Source organism: Urtica dioica, chromosome 1 (genome assembly GCF_054948205.1).
Source record: "Urtica dioica subsp. dioica isolate 48M chromosome 1, U.dioica_male_clone48M_v1_H2, whole genome shotgun sequence".
NCBI lineage: Eukaryota > Viridiplantae > Streptophyta > Magnoliopsida > Rosales > Urticaceae > Urtica > Urtica dioica.
Window position 1 is genome coordinate 6,033,878 of NC_142756.1, and position 21,379 is coordinate 6,055,256.

A 21,379-nucleotide genomic window follows, 5' to 3' on the forward strand; every position below is an offset into this window, starting at 1 on the left:
ACTCGGAAATGCACTGGAACCTTAAATTGAATGAAATCATTTAAACTTTTTTTTATTTGTTAAAAAGACGATGAACTAACCAAAATATATCAGAAGAATTTTTGGATCTCGACCCAAACAAGCAACGAAGAAGACGAGTTCAGGGCTCCACGGCGAGGAAGAAGACGAGCCCAACCCTGACCCACACTGAGATAATGACTAACGAAGAAGATGAACATATTTATTTCAAGTTTGGACTTTTAAAATAGGCTTAGCCTTGAAATTGCAGAAAGAGGGGTGCGTTTGGATTCCGGCACGCCTCATCAAGAAGGATTCCGACGAGCCTCGTGAAGAAGGATTTCGACGAGCGAAAACTGAAGAAAGAGGGAGCAAGAAGAAGGGACGTGTCAATCAGAATGAAAACTGCGTTTGATTGGAGCAAGGAAGAAGCCAAGCAGGAGAAAAGTTGGGGAAAATTTTGACTGAGAGCAGTTGATGAAAGAATTAATTTTATCACCTACCACTAGTACTATTTGTGTCAAATTTTGGATTTTACGTCTGTTTGATATTATTAGTGTCAATCTCCCAATTGGTGTAGCTAAATAGCTAATTTAAAGTTATGAATTTGCAAAATAACCAAGGTTCCTTAATTTAGTGAAATAGCAAAAATGTGCAGTAATCTGGTTTAATTTTTTTTTTTTGACAACAAGATTAAATTTTTTGAAAGTGATATATTGCTTATAATAATCGTCAAAAATTTTAATCCTGGTTGTCAAAAAAATTTGGAAAATGTAAATTTAGCTACTTTGTTAAAAAGTTGAATATTTGACTATTTTGTTAATCAATAAATTTCAAATGACTATTAATAAAACATAATATTTACATAGATAGTAAACAAATGACTGGAAATACACAATATATAAAACCTAGGGACATGAATTATATTTTCATTTCTTAAAATACCCTGACAAAAATAAAAATATAAAAAAGCCTCGAATGCTTGAAAATCCGCCATTGAGAACTCATTCCCGCTCGAATTCAAACATCCAAAAATCGAGCAGATCCAACGACACTTTTTCTTCCAATCCGAACAGAGAGAGAGAGAGAGAGAGAGAGAGAGAGAGAGAGAGAGAGAGAGAGAGAGAGAGAGAGATGGCGGTGATGATTGACGAAGAAGAGGTTCAATTGATTCGCAAGATCGCGAAAACCCTAGACGAATCCATGGCCTCAAACGCGACGCACAACCGCAAGCTGAAGGACCTCTCGGCCCTCCGCTCCAAATCGCCACCTTCTCTGTTCTCCTCCGCCTTCCAAAAGGCCATCACACCGCTCTTCGCCTTCGAGAGGCGCTCCGCCGCCGCCGAGCGGGCCGTCCGATTCATCTCAGCCTTCGCCGCCTCCCATGTCGGCGTCTTCATCGAAGGACAACTCAGATTCCTCATCGCCGCCTCTGTTTCCGCCAGCAAGTCCGCCAGGTTCCGCGCCTGCCAGATCCTCTCCGAGGTACTTGTTTCCAGTCCGCTGTACTGAGTTTGATGTGGATTTTAGCCACTCCTTGAGAGTTTTTTTGGAAGTTGTTTTTGGCAGACTTGAAGCGTTTTGGAGGTCCGAGAAACGTTAGTGGTGGATGTGTGAAATCTGAATTGAAATGGAACATAAACGTTACAGAAAAGTTGAGACTGAACGTAAACTTACGCACAAATTGGATTGCTTGTTTCTGTGTAGCAACTCTTTGAATTTTTAAGTTCATGTTTAAAAATTAAAAAAAAAAAAACTGTTATGTTTTTTAATGCGAATTTTAGGTGTGTTGTTCAAGAAATTAGAAAGACACTGTTAGTTTGTTTGGGTTGGTCATATATATGCCTGATCTGTTAGTTTAGTTTAGCATTATACTTGTTGTAGAATGGGTATATAATTAAGTTCTCAGTTTCCCACTTTCACTTATGAGCTAGCAACGAATTGTAAGATGAATATGGATATATTTCTACTAGTTTCTGGTTCAAATATTGACTTCAGTTTTTCATTCCATGTAGAGTTCTTAGAGTGAAATTGATTTCCTTATATTTTTGCTTTCGGTGGGTCATGAATTTTTATTTTTATTTTCTAGATCATCATGAGGTTGCCAGATGATGCAGAAGTTGCAGATGAGTTTTGGGATGAGGTGATAGAGTGCTTAATGATTCGGGTGCAAGATAAGGTAGCCATAATCCGCACGTGTGCTGTTAGGGCACTTTCTCGCTTTGCAACCGACTGTGAAAGCAGTGACGTCCTTGATCTACTGCTAGAGGTTCTTCCTGTTGAACCAAGTGCGGTGAGTACCCCAGCAACGTGTTTAAATAATCACATTTTCTTATTTCGAAAATAAGGTGTACGTACATTTTTAAATAGTAAAGTTGAATTAGAATGTACTCGTGGTTATGTGTACGGGGCTTGTGCTAAACAATAAAGCCTGGCTCTAAAAGGTATTGGTGCTTTATAAATGAAAAAAGCTCTCTAGTTCACCACCTCTCTCCATGCCATGTCGTTGAGTAGAAGTATCATAATAATTAATTGTTGGTGTTTGATCCTCATATTAAAGTGTATGGTTACATGATGTAAATTTTTAACCAGAAGATACTATGGGGGGCTATGTATGCTAGTACTGATCTTTTCTTCTTAATAGGAGGTTCGTAAGACAATATTGTTATCTTTGCCTGCTTCCAGCTCAACTTCTCCAGCAATTATTGATTGTACCTTGGATGTGAATGAATCAGTACGCAAAACAGCGTATAGCGTTCTAGCTGATAAATTTCCTTTACAAAGTCTCAGGTAAAGCTATGATATGGCTAGAAAGTGCATTCTTTCTCTTTTTTTGGATTATCTTACCGTGGTTGCCTAATATAATGACTAAAGAGAAGGTGTTTGGATGAATGAATGTTATATTATTAATTGCATGATGAGATTACAGTTAGAATTTTGAATTTATACGTATGTAAACTCTAACAAACTGTTCACTCCATGAAAGCATTAACAAACTCATGGCAGTAGATGTAACTAATTAACACTCAACAGTACGTCATAACTGATTGTTACTAGACTTGCCACTAGTATCATTAGCCTTAACACCTAAGGACTTCAATGATTAAAGAAAAAGAAAGAGCAAGGACTTCCATTTTGGAAGGACCCACACCCAAATTCAAGAGCTTTAGCCAGCTTTGGGTCCGCAATACCGATCATGATTTTCCTACCCCCAAAAGGAAAGGTTTTTTCTTTTTGGGCGGTTGTTAGTGAGTACAACACCATGGTTCATATAAATATAAAAATCTCTTTCCTTTTATCGGCAACATGCATCATAACACGAGCTATGTATGTTTCCACTAGATTTATAAGCTTATCTGCAGCAGTATGGCGAACAAGCCACCCTGTCATAGTGAGCAACATTTTTATCTTACAAGTTTCCCTTTGTTTTCCATTTTTTTTCTTTCTTTTCTCCCCTCACAGCATCAAGCACAGAACAGTAATTCTTCAGAGAGGTCTCGCTGATCGCTCTGCACTAGTTGTCAAGGAGTGTCTTAGACTGATGAAAGAGGAGTGGTTGGGCAAGTGTTGTAATGGAGATGTTGTGGAGTTTCTCAAGTTCTTAGATGTTGAAACATATGAATTGGTTGGGGATTCCGTGATTAGGGCTTTACTAGAAGCTGGCTTAGTTCAAATATGTGATGATGAAAGCATCCAAAAATATATATCATCTTGCTCTTCGAACACTGACGGTTAGTCCAAGTTCTCATTTATAACCTTTAAAGCAATACTGTTTGTTTACATGCATCAATGCACACCTTGCTTCATGCAAGCTGATATAAAATATTTTAAAGGATTTAAGAAAGGCATATCTCATGACGTGCCTGTAGAAGTTTTTTTGTTGTTGTTGTTGTTGTTGTTGTTGTTGTTGTTGTTGCAACTCATCTTCAGGATAGCTGTGATTACCTTGTCTAGGTTATTTGGTGCAATAGTAGTTATACGAGTTTCATTTTTTCTTTTAAATATTAGCCGATGCTATCAATACCACCCCAAGAATTCAACTAATGGAAGCAGAAGATGCTTTTTATTGGAAGATGGTATGTAGGCACTTGCAGAAAGAAGCACAAGTAAGACTATCCCTCTTCTATTATTCTCCTCCGGTTCATATTTTCAGATTATTGAGCTTTGGTGAGCAGTAATATTATTGATTATAGAGTTGCAAAATGTAAATATATTTCGAGTTTCCTTTAAGTCCAAATTATTCACTTAATAGGCAAAGGGCTCAGATGCTGCCTCTACTATGGGCACCGAGGCAGCAGTGTATGCAGCAGAAGCCTCGAAGAGCAATGACCTCCTTGAGAGTATTCTACCGGAAACCATCTCTGACTATATTGCGTTGGTGAAAGCTCATATGGGTGCAGGTAGTGCTTAATCTCGTTTTTGTGAAAAGGATAGCTGAATTTACGTTTGAAGCTAGGCTCGTTTGTCTGAACTAACTTTGGCTGAAATATTCAGGATCAAATTATCGCTTTGCGTCTCGTCAACTTCTGTTGATAGGGGCGGTGCTTGATTTTTCTGATACTACAAACAGGAAGGTGGCTAGTGAGTTTGTGTTGGAGCTCTTACACAAGCCTTTTGACCATGAAGTAGATGATGTTGGGAACATGGTTGTTCTAGGTGATGGGATAAACCTAGGTGGAGATAGAGACTGGGCTAACGCAGTGTCTGGATTGGCAAGAAAGGTTCATGCAGCTAATGGTGAATTTGAAGAAGTTGTCCTTGGGGTTATAGAAAATCTAGCTCAGCCTTGCAGGGAGAGAGCAGCGGATTTCATGCAGTGGATGCACTGTGTAGCTGTGATTGGTCTACTCTTGGAGAATACAAAATCATTACGTTTAATTCAAGGGAAATCAATTGAACCAACTGAAATACTCCAGTCCATATTGCTTCCTGCGGTAAGGATCATGTAGCATCTTCCAGAGCTTGAATAGCTAGCTCAACAGTCCTTTTACATAGATGTTTCTTATGCACCATTTTACTTAAAAACACTTTCTAGGGCAGTTGATTTTATTTGTTTGCTACTGACACAGTAAACAAAGCATTCTGGTACTGAATGGGTGTGAACTGCTTAAATTGGTCAAATTGATTCTGATTTGGATTTTCTCAAAAAAAAAAAAATGATTTAGATAGAGTGACTACGATTTAGCATTTCCTTTATGTATGGTTACTTTCCAATTTTTGTGTCCCAAGGATATAAGTTATATGAACAGTGGCTCAAAGAAAACTTTTATGGTCATGATTTGAAAGTGCTAAGATTTTTTTATGCTGTCTAAACTGCAGGCGAAACATGCTCATCTAGACGTTCAAAGAATTGCTGTCAGATGTCTTGGACTTTTTGGGTTGTTAGAGAGAAAACCAAGCAAGGATATAGTGAGGCAATTATTGCTCTCTTTTGCTAAAGGACTTGCGCCAATAGGCATAATGGCCTCTAAGGCATTAATTGATCTCGGGATGTGGCATAATCCTGAGGAAGTGGACAAGGCTTTGGGAGAGGATCTTTCGTCGGAGATTGAAAACAACTTGGCTGCTTCTAGTCCTATAACAACTTCTGATGACGGGAATACAAAACTTCTTGACTTCTTATATGCTGCACTTGGCAAAGATGATTGGGAACATAGTGATGAAAATGAATCGGTTCAATCTATACTCGGGGAGGGATTTGTAAAGATTCTCCTTCTGAGTGAGAACTATCCAAGCCTGCCAACTTCTTTACACCCGTTGCTGCTAACTAAGCTCATTAGCTTGTATTTCAGCAGTGAAACAAAAGACTTGCAACGGTACGTATATATATATACATATATGTATGTGTGTGTGTATATCTGTACTGTTTTCTATTTCGTTTATCTTGCTATATCTATATATTTTGGCCAAGATAAAATACACCTAACTTAAAGTTTGTTGTACAGGCTGAAGCAATGCTTATCTGTATTTTTTGAGCATTATCCCTCTCTTTCAGTCAATCACAAGGTATTCGTTACACAATATTTTTATTTTTATTTTATTTTATTTATTTATTTATTTTTTCTTACATTAATCCAAAAAAAATCTAAATCTACAAAAAAAACGAGAAGACTCCAAACAAAAGAAAAAAAAAATATTCATCATGACGTTCCTTTATATATCAAGAGAGCTCAATTTATATGATATGTTATGTCATGCATTCACCTTTAACCATAAGCTATAATATATTACTGCAGAAATATATATCCGAGGCTTTCATTCCAGTGATGCGATCGATGTGGCCGGGAATTTTCGGAAACGCTGGAGGCTCTTCAGTGGCCGTGTCTAATATGCGCAAGCGTGCTGTCCAAGCATCGCGATTTATGTTGCAGATGATGCACGCTCCTCTGTACGTAAAGCAGAGTGAGACAAGCGATGAAAACCATAGCAGCGAGCAGCCAGAAGTTGCCGTGGAACAAGAATCTCCGCTTGATTGTACAAAGGAAGGGTTGGCAATACGCATAGCCGCAGAGGTAACTGCACTAACAATAAATTGATATATGGTTCGATCGAAACATTTTTTTTCTTTCTACTTTTAAAGAAACATGATTTTTTTTATTATAAAGAGGGAAGTGCTAAAAAGTTACAACAGTATTTATCTTTTGCTTCTGATTCTTACAGTTCAATATTGTGTGTGTTTAGGTGGTGTCAGGCTTCGAAAAGAAGACGACCGCAGCGATGAAGTCCTACATCTTGGCATTGTGTAGAGTTCTTGTTTTGCTTAATTTCGGCTCGGCAGATCAAGTGGCGATTCAGCTGATGAGAAGACTTTTAGTTCAAGTTTCCGGAGCAGTTCCCTTGGAGAAGGATCTTGTAAAGGAGTTTAAGCGCATGCATGATCATCTCAAGGCAAACGATATGCATTCAGATCTGGAAGTATCGCAAGAGCAGGCTAATCTTATATTTGGTAATGCATTCCTATTGGTAATGGGTGAAATAAAAACGAGTTGATCAGATGTATTTCTTTAGTTAAGACAACCACCACCAGTAATGACAAATGATTGTCAGAAACATCATTTGTCTTAAAACTCTTGCGTTTCGAATTTTCTTCTGCAGGGAAGTTAGGAATAGACTGTAGCTTCGACCTGGCTGACTCTGTAGAAACACTTCAAACCCCGGCTCCTCGGTCAACCAAGCCGACCCGTGGAAGAAGACGCCCGAGGCATCAAGAAGAGTCCTCCGAAGATGAAAGCTCACCCATTTCGGTTGTCGCTAGTGTCCCCGTCTCTGTTAGCAGGCGCTCAGAGAGGGCAAGTAAGACTGCAGCGCTATCAAAGTTGACGACGAGTCGAGCTCCCAAAATGGGTAAAGATGATATCTTTGAAGAAGAAGAAGAAGAAGAAGGAGATATAGAAGAAGAAGACAATGACTCCGAGGTGACATCTGACGAGAGTTCTGATGAATTATGATCAGTGCGCCGAATAATTAATCTTTTACGACATGATAATTTCTCACTCTCATAAGTGTTGTGTTAGTATGTTCTGGTTTGGCTGCAGAGAATGTACAGCTTTGTATGTGCAAGCAAACAAGTATTGTAATCTAGAGATATGAATGTTTTGCTGTTGTGAAAACTCATCAAGCCAAAATTTACACACCGCGCAATAGTTTTTTGGTGCGTATATATATGGAACTGTACGTCTCATGGACTTGTGGGCTATTCTACGTGAAAAATGGTTCCTTATCAACAAGAGACGCTTCAGTTCCAAAGTTTATGGTCAAAAGTATTTCGGCAGATTTCGTAAGACGTCTTTCCACATCGACTAACTATAGGGTTACATTCCTTCAAGGCTTCAACTGAATAGGGACTTGAACAATTGGGGCATTTACGTCATTAGTGACAAGCGTAGACTTTATTGATACTATCAAATAATAATACAAATATTTGACAAAAAAAATATTTTCACAAAGTAAGTAAAGCAAGCATTTTTTTTTTTTTTTTTAAAATATTTGAACATTTAGACCGAATGTGGAACAATGGAAGATGATTGTTTGTGTATATTGATTTTTTTTTCTTTTGGCCATTCATAATATTGCTATATGCATAGAAAATATTTACTGAGCATAACTAGCTAAATATTGGAAATAGGCCTTTCTATAATGGGCTTTTTCTTTCCCTTCCTGTGTCTCATTAAGAAAGGAAAGATGCTACGTGAGCATTAGTTGTTTCGCGTCAAGCATTAATTGCTTTTTTTATTTTTAGGGAAATAGAAGCCGTTAAAAAAATTTGACAGATAATGGACTTTTTTAATTTATGTGCCTAAAGCAGTCGTTTTATTACCTAAGAGTAAAGCCGGGCCTGTGCCACTGACATCTCAGCGTCTAATTGGTTTAAAGTTTTTTTTTTTTTTTTTTTTTTTTTGAAAACGTGGGCGGCACCACGGTAAAATTCATTGAAACCCTCACTTAAGTGGCGGAGGAAAACCGTGGTTACATCAACACGATAAATCATTCAAAACCTCTCGCATAGCACAAGGAGGGACAAGCCCCATCCATCGCGCATCCGAATTAAACCTAAGAGCATATTTAGCCATGTTGTGCGCAGCCACATTACACGAGCGAGGAATAAAACGAATATCAAGATTAGAAAAAGCACGTCGTCTAACCTTAATGTCTTCTAAAATCGTACCAAGCTCCGTAACCGGGATTGCCTCACCTCTAGTCGCTCGAACAACATCTAGACAATCGGAATGCACCGTAAGGCATTGAAACCCAAGCTCTTCCGCCAATCGTAAACCTCCAAGAATCGCACAGGCCTCCGCAAGAGGGGGGGAGAAACCGGACTTTTTAACCTTTATTTCCGAAGCAATGACCCAACCCCGGTGGTCGCGAAGGATACATCCCGTACCAAACTTCCCCTCCGACGTGTCTATAGCGGCATCAACACAAATGTCCACCGATCCTAGACATGGGGGTTGCCAATTGGTTTAAAGTTTTAACGTCATATAATACCGTTCGATGTCAAATTTTTATAAAATTAATGGCAGCACACACATATTAACTTAACGTCCAAAGAGTTAAAAAATCAACCGGGAATAAGGTAATTTGTTACCCTTTATTACATATTTAGAAAAAAAAAATGGGACAATGGACTTTGAAAAATTAAAATAAGGCAACAAAATTCTACCCCTAAAACAAGTGGGACTTCCACATCTTAATTCCCATAATTGTACGTTGGTCATTCGTAATAAAATCGATGTAAATATACAAATTTATTTCTTTAATAATTAACATATCATTATTAAATTTATTCTAATCTATACTCATAAATACATGTAAAAAAATTTAATTTTTGTGTGACACTGTCTTTTTAATGTCAAGCATATGAGCTTAAGTCAATGACATTATCTTCTATACTTTCGCTTTAAGCTACGATTCAGCTAAGCCAAACGTGTTCTAATATAGTGTCACATTCAATCTCAATTCATAAACTATACTAACCTATGAGCTTATTTATATAAACAATCATCATGAAAAACATTAGTATTATTCAAATTATAAATAATAAAAAAATACCATCAAGAACAACAAAAAATCACACGAGTTAGTTGATCTTTCTTTTATTTTTATTTTTATTTTTTTTATGGTTGTTCCCGATCGCAACAACCATATTTTTTTTTTCTTTCTAAAATTTGCCTATATATCTCAACTAAAACTTTATAACTACACTTTATCAAAATCTTGGAACATTATCTTTGTAAAAAATTGACATTTACTTATTTACTCTCAAAATTCACTTTTCAAATACCATAAAAATTTCAGTGGAAATATCAGTTGAGCTCCAGAAAACAAAAATAGTCGACTTTGGAGAAGACGAACAAGGAGTAGGCATAAGAATGAATTTTTTTTTTTTTTTTTTTTTTTTTTAAAGAATGAGGAAGAGGATGACTGAAATGAAAGTAAGAAGTTTATTATCATTAGAAAAAAAAAGTTGGAAGGAAAGGGTAAGAGCATCTTTGATGATAAACTAATACCACATTGACTCCATTTGTCACAATAGTATTTTAAGCTACAACTTTTTGAAGCAACATTACCTCTAGTGGTAAGCCAATATCCATCTCTTTGCTTGAATATTAATCATATATATATATATATATATATATATATATATAATTTTATTTTACTTTTTATTCCATTTATATTGGTTGAAAAAAAAGTGGGGCTCATTAATTTTGTTTAGAGTTAATTTGCTCTATATGAAGCAAATAGCCAAATATTAAAACAATGGTGGAGCAAATAGCTTCAACTTTGTACAATTTACTAGCAAGTCCTCAAACACAACCATTAAAGATTTTAATGCTCTCCTCTCTAATGGAGATAAATAAAACAAAAAATTAGTAAAATAGTGGGTTTAGCAAAATAATCAATGTTTCGTAAATCTTAAGTAAATAGCCACTGCATTTTATTTACAAGTGTATTTTTACAAAAATAACCATAAATAAGTTTAATTTTTTTGGGTATTTATGGGTATTTTTGTAAATATACGCTTGTAAATATGCGTAAACAAAATGCAATGATTATTGAAACGTTGGTTATTTTACAAAAGCAAAAGTTCAAGTTGACTATATACCTAATGAACCCCATGTAAGAACGTATTTAAACATAAAGAATGAAAAGAAAAATAAGGTTTAGAGGAATTTATTTTTCAAATAAAAAAGTCATTTAATTTGAGACGGAGTTAATAAAAACATCTCAAATGGTAATTTTGCAGAAGAAATATTTAATCGGAGACGAAAAAGAAAGTACAGCCCCAATTTACGGTGTCGCAGCCTCGTCCGACCCCTGCTCTTCTCTTCTCGGCAGCTCAATTTCTCTTCCCGTCAATTTCTCGTCCTCTCGTGGCAAATGCGAAGGTGATTCAGACCTCGCGAATCTCTCCATCCTCGCTCTTATCTCTCGCATCACGCCGCCGCGGCGGAGAAAACGACGTAGGCGAGTCTCAGGACAACTCCGACAACGCCGCCGCCGAAGTCCGTCGGCGCTGATGCCGGACTTGATGGCTTTCAGCTCCTTCACTTGCTGATTTGAGGCAGAAATGAACACTTGAACCATAAAGTAACATTAGGTATACAGTTCAAAGCATTATGTATTTTTTCCGACCATCTCCTAAAAAAAGAAACGCATAGCGTGAACAGTTAAGACTGACTATATAATATTATACAGAGATAATAATATAATCTCTATACCGAACTATTGAATATGGTTTTTTTTGAATATTTTCATGTTCACATATGCTATCAGTGATAATTAAAAAATATATAGAATAAAAAAAGAACGAAGTAAAACAAAGTGAATCATTTGCGTTTGGTCTCGGATTGATTGCAGAGAATTCGAGCGACGATGCAAGGGTTTCAAGGGAATTCTGATGGCGGGCCTCCAGATTTGGCTCAGCTTCAGCTCACCATGAATGCCATTGAGCAAGCTTGCCATTCCATTCAGGTTAATTTTTTATTGATTAAAAAAATCGCCGTTTTTGCCTTGTTTGATTGCTTTGCGATTCGCAGGAATGTTTCGATCAATATATCTTTCACTTAAGAAGAGGATGAGTTCAAATGAAAGGATCTCGAAGTTGATCCTCTTTTGAAATGTTTTAGGTTTACTAAAGGTTTTAGGAGACCTTGTCTCGCTCTTTTTTTCCATGTACAAAATATTCTGTGATTATTTTGTTTTGATAAATTATTTACCATTTCTTGAATGTAGCTTATTGTTATTCAATCTCAAGGAATGGTTTGGAAAATATGAGTTATGAGTCATTTTTTTTTTCTGCTTATGAGTTATGACTTGCTTGTTGTGCTTCATACAGTTGCACATAAATCCCGCCGAGGCTGAGGCAACTATTCTTTCACTGTCGCAGTCTCACCAGCCATATCAAGCTTGTAAATTCATTCTCGGTTAGTTTGTGAGATTTTTTTGTTGTGTTGATGCATTATGTACACTGAAGCTCTCATTTTTTCTGCTCTAGTTTGCCGTTGATTTTTCTTTTTTAGCATTGAGCATCAGTTTATCCTTGGTGTATTTCATATATAGAAAGTAAAAAAAAAAAAGAAAAAAAAACTGGGTGATGTACCATCCAAATAAGACTAAGTATATCTCAATATGTGCAGTAAATATATTAAATTCCCGTCACTGATAATTAGTTCTCGTCTCAGAGAATTCTCAGGCGGCGAGTGCAAGGTTTCAGGCTGCTGGGGCAATCAGAAATGCAGCCATAAGAGAATGGAGTTTTTTGAGTTCTGATGACAGAAGAAACTTGATTAGGTTACACATTAAAAACAACGTTTCATAATCCGGCATTTTTATTTGGTTCTCGAAAGATGTTCGAAAGAAAAAATCTCTATTTGACGGGACTCTCAGTTAAAATGTCTTACTACTACTACTACTACTACTACTATCTAGTGGGCATGTTTTTATATAATATTTCTGATGAAGGTTTTTTTTTTTGGTCGCAGTTTTTGCCTGTGTTACCCTATGCAACATGCAAGTTCTTCCGAGGGCTATGTTCAAGCAAAGGTCTCTTCTGTGGCCGCACAACTGTTGAAAAGGGGCTGGTAAGTAGTGCATAATTAAGTTGTGTGTGTGTGTGTAACAGGGGATAAAATGTTCGTCTGTAATGTTTTGACTGTATTTCATATGGAGATGGAATATTTCGAGGAAGAGTTATAAGACTGAGGTCTATGATGCTTCCGAATTCAACAGTTATGGTTGCATTCTAGAAAAGCTCGAAAGTTAGTCGTGGCTTAGAAATTTCAAAATGTCCTTTTGAGGAGAAATGAAAAAAGTCTTTAACAAAGCGTATTTTTCGTGTAGGCTCGACTTCGCAGCTGCTGAGAAGGACTCATTTTTCTTTCAGGTACTATTTTTCTTTATGCTCATTCATCTGTCCATATTGGAAATGTTTTATTTTTTTATTTTTACATATCATATTATAATTTCCATAGACATGTTGAGGTAGCTAACTGATTATTTCATTCTTATATATGAGCAAGTGCTCAATTTATCTAGAATTCTTTGGTTTTTTCAGTCCTTACCATGCCTTGAGTGCCTTAGCCTGGGAATTTGTCTTAACAGTTTTAGAGCTGCAGGTAAACCAAGCAATTTCTGGCGTTCATGGTGTAGATGTGCAGTTCATAGGAATCAACTTCCTGGAAGCTTTGGTATGTATTTCCTTGGAATACGACAATGGAAGTAATACCAGTTATGTACCAGTTTTGTGGAACACTACATTGCTTCTTTGATTTTGTTATTAATTTTTTTTTTCTCTCCTTTTCTGTATGAACATTTAAAATATTTCCAGAGCTTACACAAAGAATTTATTCCATTCAGGTGTCTGAATTTTCTCCTTCCACCGCGAGCGCAATGGGACTTCCAAGGGAGTTCCACGAGCAATGTCGAAAATCATTGGCGCGGGAACATTTGAAGGTCTTTTTCAATTGTTTTGTATTGTGTTTGTAAAGATTTTATATATTTATATATTTTTTGGTTTTTGCTGTATGAATGCTGTTATGTATATATTGGTTTTACTTGAACATAGATATTCTATTGCTGGGCACGAGATGCTGCTGTAAGCGTCACAAATAAAATAATCGAGTCTGATTCTGCCGTACCTGAGGTTAAAGCCTGTAACGCGGCTCTTCGACTCATGCTTCAAATCCTGAACTGGGATTTCCCACGTGCCTCTAGTGGCGCAGCAATTAGCGTATTCTCAGGTGGAGTCAAGCAAGACAACGATTCATCTAAGAGATCCGAGTGTAACTTAGTTCAGGTATCTAATTCCTCTAAACCTCCCACGGTTATTTCTTATATATATATATATATATATATTTAAGCTTAGCTTGCTCTTTCAGCCGAAACAGAAACTGAGACTCACTTGGTACAATTTCGATATCAATGTTATTTTGGGAAACAGCCAACCTTGCAACTTCTTACTCAATACCTACTGACAATCTAAAACACAGCCTGTAATTGTCCTCATTTGTGTTGCTTAACATTTTCTTATTATGTTCTATATTGATGTGGTGCAGCCTGGTCCTGCATGGCGCGAGGTTTTGATTACTAGTGGCCATGTTGGATGGCTCTTGAACTTATATGGAGCATTGAGACAGAAGTTTTCATGTGAAGGTTACTGGCTGGACTGCCCTATCGCTTTATCTGCCCGGAAATTGATCGTACAGTTCTGCTCCTTGACGGGAACAGTGTTTCCTTCCGGTAACTTATTTATCTTCTACTTACATGATCGTTTACATATATGGTTTCAAATTTGGTCTGAGATGTTTCCTCTATTTCCTAGTTTAATCAATTAAAGTAAAAACAAAAGATCTTAGAAAAAAAAAATCACACTTTTCTTATTGTTAGTAAAATTTATTTCTGGGAAAATATCAATACTATCCCTCGTGTTTAATCGAAATGCGAGATTTATCCCCTCTATTTCTAGAAATATCAGACATATCCCTTTAGTTTAATATAAATGACATATACCTCCCCTAAAAAAATGTTATATTACAAATATCACCCTTTTCGTTTATTTTTTACAAAAAAAATAATTTGAACTCCCCAAAATACCCTTAACAGAATAAATATTTATTTACTATTTTATTAAAAAAAATTAAAATCTCTCTTTATAAAAAAAATCCATAACTTTTTATAAAGAAATTTTTTAATTTAAACTTTTTGTATATAGAATAGAAAATAAAAAATTATTTCATTAAGGGTATTTTGGGGAGTTCAAATTATTGTTTTGTAAAAAATAAACGAAAAAGGGTGATATTTGTAATATAACATTTTTAGGGGATGTATATGTCATTTATATTAAACTGGAGGGATATGTCTGATATTTCTAGAAATAGAGGGGATAAATCTCGCATTTTGATTAAACAGGAGGGATACTGTTGATATTTTCCCTTTATTTCTTCGAGTTAAATTTTTGTCAAGTATCTGGCATCACAAATGTCAACTGGTTAAAAGACCCGTTCAAAGTAGAAAACTGAGGAGGCCGCGTATTCCTGAAACAATAAAGTGAACACTTAAGTGTTTTTTTTTTTTTTTTTTTTTTTTAAATTTTTTTTTTCTTCTTCCAAGTCAACTGCATTTCATATGAAGTTCAACCTTGATGATGATTAAGCCAGGACACAAATTTTAATGGTGCTTAAATGATTCTGCATTCCCCTAAACTTACATCTTAGGGTCCGAGTTATTATATTTTTGAATCCTTCAATCCTTCATTCATAGTTATGAGTTTCTTTTGGTAACTTGCTCTATTTTCTAGATAATGTGCAAATGCATGAACACCATCTGCTTCAATTGCTTTCGGGAGTTATACAGTGGATTGATCCTCCTGAAGCTGTTTCAAGAGCTATAGAAAATGGAAAGAGTGAAAGGTTAGGTCACATAAAACAACCTTACTCGAGTGTTTCAAATTTTAATTTATTTGGAAGTCTCACTCTCGTTTTTGTGTCCAGTGAAATGCTCGATGGCTGTCGTGCGTTGTTATCGGTTGCAACTATTACAAATCCTTTGGTGTTTGACAAGCTCTTAAAATCCTCTAGGTTAGTGGCAGTGTAGCAAACATTAATAATTTTTTTTAAATTACGGTAAATCGTGCTGAGTATGACACATTCGCAGGCCTATTATTTTTTTAGATGGTCTTTATTTTTTTTAATTTTATTTTAAAATGTGTCAGGCCCTTTGGTACACTTGCCTTGTTATCAAACTTGATGATTGAAGTTGTTAAGAACCTCATAAGGAACAACTCTGAAGAGGAAACATGGAGTTGGGAGGCACGGGATATTTTGCTTGATACATGGACCGCCCTCCTCGTGGTATACATTCCTTTTACAGCAAAGATCAGGAGAATTTCTTGTTACGTATTACTTGTTTTACTTGTGAACTTTCGCCATACACATCAAGCATAAGATATTATTGCATTTATCATTTTGCAATGCTGGGGTTTTCTTGTTGGTTTATTGAAGCCCCTATTCTAGGACGCTGTCCACGCTGTTTCTTATATGACCTGTTAGCCAAATGAGCACCGGGTTTTAAAATAAATTTCCCTCCTCTTCAGCCAGAGAACAGAAATGGTGGTACAGCGTTGCTTCCACCTGAAGGAAGAAGTGCTATTGCCAATCTCTTTGCCCTAATTGTACAGTCAGAGTTAACTGGTAATTCTGATATGTCAATTTACCACTGATTTCAGCACACAAGCTGTAAACTCTAGTATATCTTAATAACAAATGGTCCTCTGTGTTATAGCTGCATCTGCGTCGGCATACAATGATGATGATGATATAAACTATCTTCAGGCTTCCATTACTGGTATGGTAGAAGGCTATGTGTACTCTATTAAGACATTGAATCATGGATGATATATATTATATTGAACTTGAACTAGCATACTACGGTATCACCAGAGATTTCTTTCATAGCTTACATTGTTTCATTGTTTGCTGGTCACAGCAATGGATGAACGGCTAAGCTCGTATGCTCTTATTGCTAGAGCAGCTGTTGATTCCACAATTCCTTTTCTGACCGGCCTGTTTTCTGATCGCTGGGCACGTCTTAATCAGGTATCCTTTGCCTTTTAATTTCTTAGGAAAATATCTGCTGTCCATCTTAGTTCGAAATTAAGTGTTAGGTGATTTTGTCAATGATTAATCAGTGAAAAGAAAGGATATAAACTCGTATACCACGCTGAGACAGTTGACTGTTTTGTTTTTTTTGTTTTTTTTTTCCTTCTGAAACTTCTATTCTTTGCTATGGTTGATCATTCTCAAGTTATTTTTATTCACTCTTAGGGAAGGGGCATTGTTGATCACACTGAAACTCTAGAAGAATTGTACTCATTGTTACTGATCATCGGGCATGTTATTGCTGATGAGGGGGAGGGTGAAACACCATTGGTAAGTGGTAACTGGTTAGTATTACTATAATCTCATCATTAGTTGGAATAAATGGATGTCCTACATCTTCTACATTGTTTCCCGGACAAAGAAACACAACTTTATGTATAGAAAAGAACGATGTACCTTTATGATTGTCGAATCTTTACAGAGATTGATAAACTTTGTTATACAAACTGGCTTTCCCAAGGCTTTACTATTTTTCTTTTTTATTCAATTTGTTCTCTCTCTAAAGAAAATTTAAGAACGAAATAGCATGTGTAAAAGATGGGGGATATGAAGTCCATTATTCAGAATCCATATTTTGTCATAGCACATAAGTGGAAGCATTACTAGGCATTGAGTTGTAGTCGATGTTTACTTATTCTCTTGGGTTTTCAGATCCCAAATGCTATACAAACCCAGTTTTCCGATATTGTGGAGGCAGAGAAACACCCAGTCCTTATACTTTGCAGGTAAACTGTTCTTATTGCTGTATGTATATGTGTTCTGGTGACATAATAAACTCTTTTGTTTCACTTTCGGTAGATAAAGTAGACACCTGGCTCATGGTTATTTGTTTAAGAGTAAAAACTGACAAACTTATTGGCATTATCATTTATCCAGCTCAATTATAAAATTTGCTGAGCAAAGCCTAAATCCAGAAATGAGGGCATCCGTGTTCAGTCCTCGACTTATGGAGGTATCGTCATTACTTTATTCATAATAGTATCATATCCCGGTACATAGATAAAATGCACTCTTGCATCTTCTTCGACAACAGTTTTGTGTCGCCTAGCTGGCACTAAGACATATCTGTCTGTTTCGCCTAAGGTCAACATTTCAATCAATTATATCGTGTATCATTGTTGAGTTATGCCATCAATTTATATGCTTGAGCTTATACTTGGGACAGGCTGTTGTATGGTTTCTTGCAAGATGGTCTTCTACATATCTAATGCCTCCAGTAGAGAATGTTGATATCAACTCTGGAAAAGTACTCGTGAGCTTCTTTGGACAAGACGGTCAAGGCAAACCAGTGCTTGACATTATTGTTCGCATATCCTTAACGACGCTTATATCATATCCCGGGGAGAGAGATCTTCAGGTATGCATTCATAAATATCAGTTTAATTGATGCGCTTCGGACTGTTTTGTATATGTTTTTTTAATTCTATTTCTACAAGTCTTTTATGCATCTCATCAACTATTTTCAGATTAAAAATTGATGGTGCTGTGCTTTTTGCTTACTTGACAGGCATTCACTTGTCATCAGCTACTTCATGCATTAGTTCTCCAAAAGCATATTTGTGTTCACCTTGTCAACCTGGTATGTCAAAGACAGTAACTTTGAGTTGGGTCTTTTTGTCAGTTTTGGATCTTCTGATTCTTCAGGCTACAACATAAGCTAGGCATTTTAATTTTTGGGTTATGTTCAGTATGAACTTTCGCGACCTAGTACTTGTTCTCTGTGCAGTTTTCTGCTTTCCATCACAACTGAGATGTAGACATGTCTCATTTTCTTTCTTGATATTCTGTCTGAATCACAGGATTCTTGGCGTGAACTAGCAAATGCTTTTGCTAGCGATAATACATTGCTTTTGCTGAACTCAGCTCACCAGGTAAAACAAGATAAATTTGACTGATACCTTTGTTTGTCTTCTTTGATTAAGCACCGTGTTTTCCCTTTATTTCAGCGATCACTTGCTCAAACTCTAGTCCGTTCAGCTTCTGGCTTGAGAAGTGTAGAATTGTCAAATCAGTGAGTTTGAACGCTCGAGTTTCTTCCCCTATTATCTTTTAATGTGTCTGAATTCATCATATTGCAGATGGTAATATATTCACCCATTTTATTCAGGTATGTAAGGGATCTCATTGGCCATATGGCAGCATATGTTGCCGAGCTGTCAAGAAAGAAAGACTTCAAGAAAATCGCGTCGCAACCTGACATTATCCTATCGGTGAGGACTCAAACTTGAAGATTTATGCTTATATCTTTATTACGAATTATATCACGACTCAGCATCGTATAGGTCAGCTGCTTGTTGGAGCGGCTTCGAGGTGCCGTTAGTGCCTCAGAACCTCGAACCCAGAAAGCAATTTATGAGTTGGGTCACTCTGTAATGAACCCCGTTCTTGTACTGCTCGAGGCTTACAAAGATGAGGTATGTTTGTTTATTGCTTAGAAACTTGTAGCTGGAAGTTGGAATGAATTGTTCAGCATTGCTGCAGATCTTCTAATTGAAATCAATCTTTTACTGGTTTGCTTAGTCTGCAGTTGTTTATCTGCTACTTAAGTTTGTTGTTGACTGGGTGGATCGGCAAATATGCTATTTAGAGTCTAACGAAACAACCACGGTCGTTAATTTCTGCATGAGTTTGCTTCAGTTTTACTCATCACACAACCTTGGAAAGGTATATTTCACTTTCTTCTTCAGCTCAACCGGACTCGTATACCTAATTCAGATTCCATTGTTACCTACATCTGTCTACCAGAAGTAAACATAAATCACTTGTCGGTAACTGAACTGTTATTCCAGATTTCATTGAGCCTTTCAAGCAGTTTGCTCAATGAAGCAAAGACGGAGAAATACAAAGATTTGCGTGCTCTTCTTCAACTCCTTTCTCATCTTTGTTCCAAAGATCTGGTTGGGTTTTTTAGTTCTATGCGTACAGAAGTTGTTACTGTCGTTACCATTAGTTCTAGTTGTAACACTACATAAACTCTAAATTTCAGGTTGATTTTTCATCAGATTCTAATGAAACACAGAGCACAAACATCTCCCAGGTAATTTGGATTGTAATCTCGTAAGGAAAAAAAACATGAAAAACAGTTTGCCATTAGTTTCAGTTTCACCAGTGGAGGCAGTCACGTCAGTCTGTCAGTCCTGGCCAATTCTGTAAAATTTTCTTTGGTTCTAATTGGTGGTGTTTGTCTGGTCTCACTCTCTTGAAGGTTGTCTATTTTGGTCTACACATAATCACTCCCTTGATATCTTTGGAACTGCTGAAATACCCGAAGCTATGTTATGATGTAAGACCCATGGATGCATTTGATTATCATTCCATTGACTTTAATCCAATATTTAAAACCCGAAATTTTTCAAAAGCTAAGATTGGGGTGTATTCTTCTGCAGTATTTTGGGCTCCTATCACATATGTTGGAGGTTTACCCTGAAACAGTCGCACAACTAAGCCCCGATGCATTTTCTCATGTAATAGGAACTCTTGACTTTGGTCTTCACCATCAGGTAGAGAATTACTCTCTTGTCATGTTAACTCAACTCTGAACGAAAATTTTAACCGCACGTGGATTGGCTAAACTCTGGCTTATTTAACCTGCTCAGGATACAGAAATCGTTGATATGTGTATGAGATCTTTGAGAGCTTTAGCATCTTATCACTACTCCGAAACGAGAGCCGGTAACATAGGACTGGGCTCGCACGCCACTTCTGGTGTCAAGGACCAGAGTGGAAATATTCAAGAAGGCATTTTGAGCCGGTATCTTCGTTCGGTACTGCAATTACTCCTTTTCGAGGATTACAGGTACACTATGTGAATACATTTTGCATATTCGATCGAGGCACAGTTTTATGTTCCGTTTCTTATGCCAATATTTTCGCCTGTGACCTCAGTCCCGACCTAGTCAGCGGTGCAGCGGATGCGCTTCTGCCTTTGTTGCTGTGTGAGCACGGCCTTTACCAAGTAATCTCTATGTACCATTAGCTTTTACACCCAGAATCCTTTTATCACCCGTTCTTTTTTTCTTTTCTTATCACGGCCCTGTTGAAATGGAACTTTGGTGCAGAGATTGGGCAACGAGTTGATAGAACGACAATCGAATCCGGAGCTGAAATCAAGGCTGGCCAACGCATTGCAGACCTTGACGAGCGCAAATCAGCTAACGCCAGATCTGGAGCGTAAGAATTATCAGGTTTTCAGGAAGAATCTAACTTGCTTCCTGGTTGAAGTTCGAGGTTTTTTGCGGACAAAGTAAGAATGTATCACAATCAAATCGCGTAGCGAACCCAAATAGTGTCATTTGGTTTAAATTTTGTTCTATTTTCTTCTTTTCTGGAAACACACCCGAAAGGACTGCCGATCATGGTGCTTTACTATTTGTGATTGTGAATATTCCAAGTTTCATTTGTATGACCTTCATTTGAGTACTCTCAATTATTCAGCCAAAGAGTATCTGGTTTTGTTTTGCTTTTACTGTGAGAACCTCCACTACCAGGTTGCCTCATGCCCATGAGTTATTTTTTTTAATGTAAATGGCTAAATGCCAATCCAATTCCTTCCAGAGTTCATAAAACCCATCAATCGTTTTTTCTTGAACATAGATCAATCTCAGAAACGTCAACCCTTAATGATACCTATGCCAATACAAAATCGTAATGAAATATTCATTTCCGAAGTCAGGACTAGACAAACCAATCCGTATAACTGTGACAGAGTATTTTATTTTTTTTTC

The 21,379-nt window shown here is 36.8% G+C and overlaps 2 protein-coding genes across 3 annotated transcripts; both read left to right on the top strand.

Annotated features, from left to right (window-relative positions):
• Positions 1-994: 994 nt before the first annotated feature.
• EMB2656 (ARM repeat superfamily protein) lies at positions 995-7,659 on the top strand. Its single transcript, XM_089608581.1, has 12 exons — positions 995-1,482; positions 2,087-2,290; positions 2,642-2,787; positions 3,460-3,728; positions 4,006-4,103; positions 4,250-4,397; positions 4,492-4,931; positions 5,317-5,813; positions 5,943-6,003; positions 6,234-6,509; positions 6,679-6,943; positions 7,093-7,659. Exons 1-12 carry the CDS (start codon positions 1,132-1,134, stop codon positions 7,443-7,445), a joined length of 3,108 nt encoding a protein of 1,035 aa, XP_089464707.1. The 5' UTR covers positions 995-1,131; the 3' UTR covers positions 7,446-7,659.
• Positions 7,660-10,725: 3,066 nt separating this feature from the next.
• Positions 10,726-21,114, top strand: LOC149406765 (exportin-4 protein). Of its 2 annotated transcripts, XM_089608587.1 has the most exons (33): positions 10,726-11,098; positions 11,359-11,472; positions 11,837-11,924; positions 12,183-12,291; positions 12,483-12,581; positions 12,841-12,883; positions 13,116-13,187; positions 13,357-13,452; positions 13,565-13,795; positions 14,055-14,238; positions 15,296-15,407; positions 15,489-15,575; positions 15,710-15,848; positions 16,091-16,187; positions 16,279-16,341; positions 16,483-16,592; positions 16,821-16,925; positions 17,307-17,380; positions 17,532-17,607; positions 17,821-18,012; positions 18,163-18,234; positions 18,455-18,526; positions 18,602-18,666; positions 18,763-18,865; positions 18,938-19,069; positions 19,176-19,319; positions 19,445-19,552; positions 19,642-19,692; positions 19,861-19,938; positions 20,042-20,155; positions 20,252-20,451; positions 20,541-20,610; positions 20,714-21,114. In XM_089608587.1, exons 2-33 carry the CDS (start codon positions 11,374-11,376, stop codon positions 20,900-20,902), a joined length of 3,474 nt encoding a protein of 1,157 aa, XP_089464713.1. In that variant the 5' UTR covers positions 10,726-11,098; positions 11,359-11,373; the 3' UTR covers positions 20,903-21,114. The 2 variants fall into 2 exon arrangements, with proteins under 2 accessions (XP_089464713.1, XP_089464717.1); XM_089608591.1 differs by lacking the exons at positions 10,726-11,098; positions 11,359-11,472; positions 11,837-11,924; ... (1 more) ...; positions 12,483-12,581; positions 12,841-12,883 and having other exon boundaries at positions 13,129-13,227.
• The last annotated feature ends 265 nt before the right edge of the window (positions 21,115-21,379 follow it).

What these genes read in the sequence shown, in the direction of transcription:
- LOC149406765 (XM_089608587.1), top strand. Translation starts at nt 11,374, where the DNA reads ATGCAAGGGTTTCAAGGGAATTCTGATGGCGGGCCTCCAGATTTGGCT. An exon ending in AAGCTCTTAAAATCCTCTAG is followed by an intron (nt 15,576 to 15,709) that starts GTTAGTGGCAGT and finishes AAAATGTGTCAG; the next exon opens with GCCCTTTGGTACACTTGCCT. An exon ending in ACTTTGGTCTTCACCATCAG is followed by an intron (nt 20,156 to 20,251) that starts GTAGAGAATTAC and finishes TAACCTGCTCAG; the next exon opens with GATACAGAAATCGTTGATAT.
- EMB2656 (XM_089608581.1), top strand. Translation starts at nt 1,132, where the DNA reads ATGGCGGTGATGATTGACGAAGAAGAGGTTCAATTGATTCGCAAGATC. An exon ending in TTCCTGTTGAACCAAGTGCG is followed by an intron (nt 2,291 to 2,641) that starts GTGAGTACCCCA and finishes TCTTCTTAATAG; the next exon opens with GAGGTTCGTAAGACAATATT. An exon ending in CAATACGCATAGCCGCAGAG is followed by an intron (nt 6,510 to 6,678) that starts GTAACTGCACTA and finishes GTGTGTGTTTAG; the next exon opens with GTGGTGTCAGGCTTCGAAAA.